The sequence below is a fragment of the Hakea prostrata genome, chromosome 2 (assembly GCF_041222555.1).
Source record: "Hakea prostrata isolate BN-2017 chromosome 2, UWA_Hpros_2, whole genome shotgun sequence".
In the NCBI taxonomy this organism is placed as follows: domain Eukaryota; kingdom Viridiplantae; phylum Streptophyta; class Magnoliopsida; order Proteales; family Proteaceae; genus Hakea; species Hakea prostrata.
The window spans coordinates 13,370,806-13,381,384 of NC_142601.1; the positions used below are offsets into that span (position 1 = coordinate 13,370,806).

The 10,579-nt window shown below is 37.7% G+C and overlaps 1 protein-coding gene across 1 annotated transcript; it reads right to left on the minus strand.

Annotated features, from left to right (window-relative positions):
• Window positions 1–748: 748 nt before the first annotated feature.
• AAK6 (P-loop containing nucleoside triphosphate hydrolases superfamily protein) lies at window positions 749–9,018 on the minus strand. The gene is made up of 3 exons (XM_089144317.1): window positions 8,694–9,018; window positions 1,337–1,482; window positions 749–1,242 (listed from the first exon to the last, which is right to left on the minus strand). The coding sequence occupies exons 1-3, from the start codon at window positions 8,886–8,888 to the stop codon at window positions 1,056–1,058; spliced, it is 528 nt and encodes a 175-aa protein (XP_089000443.1). The 5' UTR covers window positions 8,889–9,018; the 3' UTR covers window positions 749–1,055.
• Window positions 9,019–10,579: the final 1,561 nt, after the last annotated feature.

Here is a 10,579-nt window from a genome sequence, read left to right on the forward strand (position 1 = left end):
CCAATTCCAATGTCCCTCCCCATTCGTAAGAAGCCAAAAAAAAAAAAAGGTCATTACAAGACGACTGAGGAGTGGAAGCAAGCAAAAGAACAGGGATTCAGTGGTATAATGTTATGAGGTCGATGTATGAAGACATTGATAGCAACATGGGGGAAGTTTCCATCAGGCAACAGCTTGCCTGACTATACTCAAGCATGCATATTATGTCGGTGAAGACTGGGTGTGAAACCACTCGGGGCAAGCCGCCCAACACAGACCTCCTGATAACCAACCACCCTGTGGTGGCGCTAAGGGCTTTCCTCGTGCTTTGCTTGAGCATCTTACCTTACAGGCCCTCTCCTATAGAATCGAGCTGCTTCGCTCCTTTCGTTTCCGGACCTCTCCAAGTGAGTCACTAGTGCAGTGTAGCTTAAAGGAGAGGATCAAACATCTCATAGGCAAGGAGAGGATTAAACATCTCATAGCCTATGAGATTTAGGCAATCTTTTGAATCCATCACCAATGAAAATTGGCTTCACCTCCCTCTTGATTCAGGGGATTGCTATCCAAATTAAAGAGTAGCAGTTCTCAATCAGGCCAGGAAGAGGTGCTTCAACCCCTCCACCAACCCAGAAAAGCCCTATGGGCAACTACAGAAGGTACCAGTTATATGATAAAGGGGGCATCTCCAAGCTTTTCCTTTCAACGGCAATCCAATAACTCCAGAATTGTCAAGCTACCTCAATTCACCACAATTCCGAACCTTACACAAGATTTTTCCGCACCGGCACTCCAATACGACAGTTGGTTGGAGCTACTCTGATCCAAAATATAAAAGATGGTGTATGATTTACACCTTACATATTAAAACTGAATTTAATACTTCTCCCAAGATTAGAAATCTTAGACTGAAGTAAGATCATTTAACTTATTCTCAAAAACAGCAAAACCTGATAACGAGGCTTTTCTCCTAAAAATCTTCCATTTACATATCTTTTCAAGAAGAGGAAACAAGTTACCGATGCTCCTTTAGGTGTTTACATATGAAGAACCTTGGATTGGCAACGATGATGTGCTTATGAAGCAGGCTGCCAATTTCTCACCCATTCTGTCAAAGTAGTAACATTTCTACTTATGTCATCAACACAATCATTCTGCATTGCCACCACAATGTCCTCTGGGTAGCATGCTTTTGCTTCCTCCAGTAACACTTGAAAAATTTCGCATTCAATATTGTTTGTGAGCTTGGTTCCCATGTAACCCCTACAGCGCCAATGATATATACCAACTACAACTGTCAGAACAACTGATAAAAATGAAATAAAACAAAAAACTAAGTAATTGAGTCATCACCCACCTGCTACTCAATCGATCATACAGCACAGAATTGTCTGTCTGAAGGACAGCAACATAATCAAACCAACGCTCAGGGAAAAACTCACAGCCATGGTAATCTACTATGTTGCCCCCTTCTTCCATCATGTCCTCAAGTTCATCACAGACCTGCAAAAAACATCCACCCAGGTACAAATTATATCATGATCAGATATACAAGATGTAGCTTCATACAGCAATTTATTAGATCATCTTATTGGATTAATTCAGTGATTAATCTATTTGATGATTCAAGTCCATTACAACTGAAACTGATTTACATCCCTGATGCTAATATTTGCTAACTAGCACACAATGAATCTAAAAATATACCTACCGCAGTCCTCAGATTTAAATTTTATTGAATTTTGCAAGGAAGTCATCCATAGAGGCAACACAACTTAGAAAACTAAGGTACGCCACCCTGGTCTATCCTAGTGGTGGAATAGATCCCCAGCATCTTGGTAACAGAATACAGATTGTAGCAAATTAGAAGATCAGTGATCAATTCTATAAGAAAGGACCTTCGGAGTAAAGTTTTAAGTAAAACAGATCAGCAGCTAGAGATACTTAAGGCAATTGGAGAACTGATCTCAAACAGGGTTACCGCAGATTGAAGTAATAATATGGAAGACAAGAAGAATAGTAGATGACAAGAGACACGCCTGACTTACAGTAAGATTTAGGACTCCTAGAAATAAGGGATACAAAAGCAGTAGGCCATAAAAGATTCTTTAAACATGTTTGCTGGATCTCAATATCTCAAATATTCTTGCACAAAACTATGATTCTCATTATTATATCATGTCTGATGGAGGGGTTCAAACATATCCATATTAACATTAGAAATTCTAATTCAGACTTGTAGAAAGAATCTTAATTTATTTTGTCTACCAACTTAAATGTAAACAGACTCAAAATAGAACTCAAAAGTTATTAAATATCCTGATCTTATTCTAAAACTAAATTGCTATTTTCATTAGTGGGAAAGCTTCTATTCCTAGAGCAAGGCAACAGCAGTCCAAGAGGTTGATAGGTGTTAGCATCATTTGCAGGTAAGGAAAACCAACAGCTGAGTTCTGACAATGGAGAAAGGATGAGAGCTCGGTTTGTGAGTAGCATTAGCGGTAGACCTCCTATACTTAGTTCTTTTTTCAGTCTTTTAAGCGTAATTTAATTTCCCCTGGTCTAAGTTGTTATTGGTTCATTTGATGTAATTCTGGTTTAATTTAACAGACAGAATAGTCTTTTTGCCATGCTTAAATCAAGTTTGAGACTATTTAATAGACCTCCAGACAAGTTAAGAAGACATTTTAGTTCCATTAAGTTGTCCAAATCCTAACTGGACTATGACTTCCTATCCAAGTCCCAGAATTATATACCATATCTGACCCTGGTCGGTTTGGCTCATAACTGGTTACAAGGTGGTCCTTGTATTTGATTTTTATCTAGTTACCATGTCGGTACCATATCCAATTTAAATTTGGTTACGCTAATTGGTACCCTTTAAATTATGAAGCTCAAGAGAAAAGATTAAGCAGAAGTTTGAGATCAAATTATATGCCTTGCTTACATGAAATGCTTCCAAACCTGATTTATATTAGATGATGATAGGCCCCTGAGAGCATGACACATTAAGGAAAGAGAGGGTTACCATAACCAACTGTTGGTTGGTGGGTTATAAAATGGGGAAAGATTTGAGGAGAGGGTATCGGTGAATCTGTAAGTGGTTTTGGGCAGCCTTTGGCTGAGGGCAGTGTATGCTGTAGGGTGTGACAAATTCGGTACAGTATTCGGTGCATACCGACAGTATGCTACCTAAAATTGAAATCGTACCGCACCAAATTTCAAAATACAGTTTTAGTATATACCAAAACTGAATTTGAAAACAGTGCGGTTTAAACGGTATGGTAAAACGGTATCGGTACACAATTGACACCCTTAACCATAGTCAACTGTTGGTTGGTGGGTTACAGAAGAGGGGAAGATGTAATGAGAGGGTTTCAGTGGATTTGTGAGTGGTTTTGGGCAGTGCATGCTATATAAGGAGGGTTGCTGTCACCATCATAACCAGATTTTTTTTTGGGGGGGGGGGGGGGGGGTGTTGGGGGGAGGAAGGTTCCTATTAGATGGATCTCGACTCTCGAGTCAACAATAAAAGTTTAAAATCACCATAATCAATACATTAATTATTAATTAGTTAATACTTAATTAAACATTAATTGTACTTTGATTATGTATAATATACATAATTAATTAAAATTTAAAATTACTATAATCAGCTAAAGAAGAAATATTATACATTAGTTATACATAATCACTTAAAGAAGAAAAATTATACATTTATTATCAAATCCTCGAACAAGCAACTAATTCAAATAAATTGAAAAACAAAAAAAAAATATATCTATAAAAAAAATTTTAAAATTAAAAAAAAAAAAAGGAAGAACAAGTTCTACATGAAGCTAAATACAATGAAGACATAACGGATTAAGCCACTACAGATCTAGGGTTGACCACTTAACCATCAGAATAGAATCTCTATTCTCCAGATTCAAAAAGAAAAAACCCGAACACAATAATGTATTGGGAAATGGATAAAGTAATAAATAATTTAAGTGTGTTCATTAATGCGAGTATTTGGTTAGATCTAGTTAGATCCATCAGTCATGTAGCCAGTTCCAGATCCAAACCAATCTAAATTATACATTTATCTACAGATCCAATACTTAACCCTATTAAACCCAATCCAGATCGGTTCAGGTCATTTGCTCTATATCCGAATTCGGTAATTTGGTTACTGATTAATTATTGACACCTTTAATATCTGTTTCTAATTTGGATTCATTTTCATGAAATAGCCAACAAATAGATTTCTAGTTAAAATTTTTATAATTTTCCTGAATGCATCAATCTCAAAAGTTAGAAACCCATTGATTAATTGCATGATTGATATTATAAAAAAATGAAATGTGAAGAGGTACACCCATCTTCCTCTTGTCCAACCTTTTGCAAGGTCTAGAATAAATAATAAATAAATACTTCTCATAAAAATAAATCTATAACCCTATACCTCTTCCTTCTCTAATTTAACTCTCAAGATCCTCTGTTTTCAATTGTCTGATAAATCACTTAATGAAAGTGGATTATCTTCTGAAAACTTCCACAATCTCTTCCTAAACCAAACATGAACGTTTCAATTCATTTGGCTCTCACGCTCAGTTTCTTATGGAGCATCCCCCCCCCCCCCTTTTTACTGTAATGAGACTATCTTCCTAGCTTATTGATATGTTCTAGAAAACTCTATCTAATTGAATCCATTTGATTTCTCTTTACCGACAAAACCCATACTCAAAATAGAAATAATAAAAAAATATAATATTTTGAGTACAGGCTTTTCTAGTCAAAGCATATCTTGTTTTTACCACAAATAATGTTCCTTGGTTAACAATAATTGCAGTTTTTCTAACATCCGGGTTCTTTAATTATCTTTCTTCCTCGTAGAGGAAACAAGGTGATTTGCTGGTATACCATGTGATAAGAACCCACGAATTGAATGCAAAATTGGTATTATATAATTGATAGAATAACAAAGAACAATGATAAACTGGTTACAATGGTGCCAGTCACCCCCACAAAGACATTGCTGCCCCTCAGCCTACGGCTGCCCAAACACTCGCATAAATAATCCTTCTACTACTACTCACATCTTACCCCTATTTATAACCCCTAATCAACCTTAATTCTCCCCAAATCTCTCTCATTCAGTAGTAAATATTTTGCAATATTCATGTCCCCAAATCTCTCTTATTCAGTAGTAAATATTCTGCAAATCATTCACAATATTCTGCCTGTCCCCAAATCCCTCTTATTCAGTAGTAAATATTTTGCAATATTCTGCAAATCATTATTTATTCAACAACCTCCTTCTTAGGACCAGATCTGATTTCTTTCCCTAATTGTTGTTTGCCAGATATTCAGCAAATCATTCCTCTCCCAATATAGCATAATATTGTGATCCCAGGGCTCTATCACTATGTTTATTAGAACTCCTTCTAATGACCTATGCATGTTGTTATCATTTCAAATTCAACAATCCATTAATCCAACTCAAGAAGGGATAAACAAAGCGGGGAAAAAGAATCAAGAGAAGAAGTGTAAGAAACATCAAAAAAAAAAAATTAAACAAAAAATAGAGAATGAACAAAGATATCGAAGCAAAATATAATAATAATAATAAAGAAACAGCCATCATTATTCCACACCTTCCTCATTGATGGTTTCCAACTCCAAGCAAACCTCCCATATCCTCCTCCTTAGCACATTTCTTGTAACCGAGTATGATTTTATGCACTCCTAAAATTAGGACATTTTTTCTGATACAGCAATGCAGATTGCTGCAACCTTAGATGTAGCAGGAGTGACTGATGGAGCAGAAGCAACAGAGGACTTCGCCACAGGCTTCTTGGAAAACAGATAAGGGGAAATCCATAAGAAGGTGGGAGAGGGGTGCACACGCACAAACTAGTCACATTGGCCCTCACAAACACAAATTGTAATTTCCAGTCTTTCAATCCGAATAAGGAAACTAAGAGGAAGTAGAAGCTATATCCTACATAGCTAATTTTTAAAGATAAAACATATGCATTAATCTAAAATCCTAGAATTCTTTTGAACCCTACACAAAAAATAGACCCTGTTCATTTTAGTCTGGGAACCCAGTTGGGTTTTAGATTGACCCAAGATAGTGTATTTGCATCAACTTTCCTGGTTCTAAGAACAACTTGTCCACAAGTTCCGTAAAGTGAGAGAATTAGCACCATGTAATCAACATTCACAAATACTACCTTTTTTGCGGGCAATGATCCAATGCATCTCAGTATTAACCAGCTTATGGTCGTTAGCAAATAGTATCTTTATGGTATATACTCATAGGGTTTCACAACCCATAATTCTTCAATTTCAACATCGATTGGACTGTGTACATCAATTTGGCTGTTGCTTCTGACTTCCAGATTTTCTCCCATATCTGATTCTACTTCTGATGACTCTAGCATCCTTGAGATCATAATATCATAGGCGAAGTTAGTACTATTGGCAAGCTCCTGAAGACCTGTTGTCAATTTAGAAAGTTCGGATTGCATTTTACGGAGTCCATCACTAATTGAAAGGAGTAAATCATGCTAGTCAATCTCCATGTAGTAGGTGTAAGATAATAATGGCAAAAGTGTCAATAAGTGGGACTATAAAAGGGGATGGCAGAACTGTAAACAATGGAACTTTATAGGTGGATAGCAGAATTTTGAACAAGTAAACTCTGTGACTCTATGAAAGAATGCCAGGAAATTAATTAAATCTAACTCTACTAATGAATGACAGAATAGAAGACTACAAGAGAATGGCTGGTTTGTGTTACTGAGTTTCTAAAAAAACACAGTGAGTAGGGGTAGGGTAACTTGGAAAAAAGTTGAACATAGAATAAAAGAGGATAAAGAGAAAAAAAGAGGGGCAGTTCTAGAAATATATTTAAGGTTAGAAGAGGAAACTAAACAAGACTCAGAATTAAAATGAAAAACTGAAGTACAGAGACAGGAATTGTCTCACGTAACTCGGAAGAGACTTGACTTCAGCGGTAGCAGGAGCAATGGGATTCGAATGGAACTTGGGATGCTCCTTACACAAGATGGATGTGATGGAGGACAATGAGACAGGTACAAGGCTCTCTTTTCCTTTCTCTTTCTTTGTTTCTCTGGTTCTCTTCTCTTTTCTATTTTCTTTCATTTTTCTTTGAATCTTCTTCACTGTAACTCGATCTTCTCTGCTACTCCACCCACCCTTTTCTTTTTTCTTCTGGTTCTAGTGGAACAGGGGTGGAGTTGTCACTAGAGACAGTAGCAAAAGTTCTCCTTTTCCTTTTTTTTTTTTTTTTTTTTATTTTTTTACAGCAGTATCACAGGCAAAATCAGTGGAGGAGCGGGAACAGAGGAAGAAGAAAACTAATGGGGAAGGATCCTTCATGTCTGATACCAAATTTATGCTAACCTGCAAATGACCTGTTACAGTGAGTCTCACAAAAGAACTAGAAAAAGAGGAGGGGGAAGAAGGGTGTACACAGACAAACCAGCCACGCAGTCTCTCACAAACACAAAATCTTATTCATATTCTTCAACCTCTTTCTAATGATGGGTGATTCATAATATCACATAGATAGAAAATCATGAGACTCCTACATTAAGTCTAACTCTCTGACTATGACTCCAACAATTAGTGCCAATACAATCAGCTGCAAGTTCCAAAGCAAATACAAAAACTAATAAGCACAACGGCACAAGGCAAGTTCTTCCAAAATCCCTCAAAACCAAAAATGACACCTAATGTAACATTATCAAAACTAGAGAATTGCCACACATAACTTCACATTTACTGTTCTACAGTTCAGAACCAATACATCTAACACTATGGGGTGACTAAGCCTCCAATTTGATGCCCAAAAAACCAATAGTTTCTGTAACATTAGTGATCCTCTCAACCGACCAAGGTAAACACAAACCAAAACAAGTAACATACTACCACAAAGGCATGACCCTATCGAATATTCTTATACATAGCATTTTACGATGATAGCATTCAATCATACAGGGATCACTCATGACAACCAGTGTGTCAACCATCCAAAATAGAACCCCCCGCCCCAACCAACAGCAAACGTGCTGAAGCAATAGTAAGTAAACTCAACCAGAAAAAATCTAATAGAGAGACCCCTTCAACTGACACAACCTAATGCTAAACTCAACCAGAAAAAAAATCTAATAAATAGATCCCTTCAACTGACACAACCTAAGTCTCAAAAACTACATAGGGCTCAAACCTTGGCAAGACTGAAGGCAAGAATTCCAAGTGCCACCGAGTATCTCAATATAGAAACACTGAGCATTTAACAACAAGGGATCTTATTGAGAAACCCTCAACCTCATTCCAGGCATGTGAAAGAATATTTTATATGGCTTTTCACTCAATTAAACCATTTTAGAATAAAAACATAACAAATAACTTGTTTCTTCCAGGGACAATACTTTTATGTCGAGGGCATATATGGAGACCGCAAAGCCCTGCTACAACGCACACAAAGGTTGTGCAACAAAAAGGTCTAAGTCTTGGAGGACAAAGCAACATGTGATAAATGCAACAACATGGGTGCCAAATTCACGCAAAAATCTGTCAGGATGCCAAATTCATGTTGAATATTCACACGATGTTCTATTCTGGAGATTTTAAGTGACGGATGCATTGTTCGAAACTAAACAAAAGAACTAGAACGATGATAGATGAAGATCAAGTACCAAATCTTCGTTGATAATGTGACACTCGAACTCATCGTCCCAGCCGTCGTGTAAATTCTTAAGCTTGACTACGTCGCCGACGTTTATGTGGCGAAGCTGGGTAGCGTCGGCCAGTAGAGACGCTAAGGTTGTCTTGCCCGTCCCCGGCGTTCCTGTCACCAGTATGTTGGGCTTCTTCCTGCTACTTTGAGCCATCCTCGCGTCTTTCTCTCTCCAGATTCTTCCTCTCAGAATTGCGTTTAGCTTTTCCTCTCAGAATTGCCTTTCGCGTCTTAGGGTTGGGAGCGTGCGGGTTAGTCGGTTAGGACTCGGAAAGACGGGTAAACATCGTTTTCCACCTGGCATTCAGTGGGTATCCAGCGGGACTTAACAGATGAGTGCCACATGTACTTTTTATTTTTTCAACTATTTGATTGATGGAAAAGCTAAACCGATTTAATAACGGTTGGTTCATTAAAAACCAAATTAAACCAAACCATCTTTCTGTTTCTCTGTCTTCAGTTATCCTTTTTGCTATGCAAATCAGTTCTCTTCCAATTTGATAACTTCATCTACAGGGGTTCAGTGGTAATCTTAGTTTGAATTCAAATGTGAAGATTTGAGGACAATAGGTTTTCCAGATGGAAAAACGGAACTAGTGAGTTCGATTGGTCTTGGTCGCACCTGCTTCTCTAATCCCATCTAGTTGAAGAGCTCCACCAATGGGACAACCTTCTCCTTCTCAAACTCCTCTACTTTTACAGTATACTTTAGCGATGAAGATTCGGCAAACCAAATCCTTAATCTCAAGAATGAGAAAATGATTGTGACTATGATTCTGCAAGTCTTCTTCTCAAGCATAACCCTTTCCCTTGCTTCTTCAAAACCCATACTATACTGCTCATCTCTTACTCCGTAGATCTCTCCCAAATCCTCCATGATTCTATGCATGCTGGATTGTCTTTTTCGATGGGTCTGCTCATGAGCTCATTGAATGGAGCTTCAAGGTGAACGAATAGGCTCAATTATTAACCGGAGAAGGCTGGAGGAAAGAACAGATGGTTTGGTTTAGTCATTTTGTTTCATCTAAGTTATAATAAACTAGTAATGATTAAACCATTTAAGACTAATTAGATTTTACCCCAATCTGAATGTTGAAAAAATAGAGATTACACATGGCACTCATTTGTTAAGTGCCGGTTGGATAGCCACTGAGTGCTTGGCCGCAGAGGATGTGTACCCCCAACGGAACAATAGACAAAAGGAGTACACTTAGCCTCTGTTATTTTCTTTTAAAACACGGTGTGAACAAAGTTGTTTTTCACCCTTGGAATATAATTAAAATTATAGTATCCAAATAACATTCCAATTTGTCGAACATTGTCCAACACTTGTTTAACCTCAACTGGAATCTCTCGATCATCTAACTATATGGAGTGAACAATCGTTTGATTATCCGAGCACACCTCAACCTCTTGAAGACCCCTGCAGCAGCTTCCTGTAGTGTAGCACGGACACATAATGCCCCCCAGCAGCGGAGTAGCAAAATTGAAAGGCACCAAATAGGCCCTTAATAATACACCATATGGATCTTGGAAATAAAAGCCCAAACCACCTTTTAAGTTTGTTGACGCCAAGCTCACATCACAACAAATAGTAATGGTATTGTTTCTGATGAGGAGAAAATAAGGTTGGACCGGGTTCAACCACGGTCAGGCTGATGACCTCTGGTCAGGACTGGTTCGACGATCGAACCATCAAACAATGTGAAGAAGAAGGGACTTGAACAGTTATAGAAGGTGGGGTGGTCCCTTAAGATTCGGGAGGGATGATCGTGTCCTAGAAAGTAAATAACACCAATACCAGATTGGCAATCGTGCCAAATAAGGTAATTACCATTGTCTCCG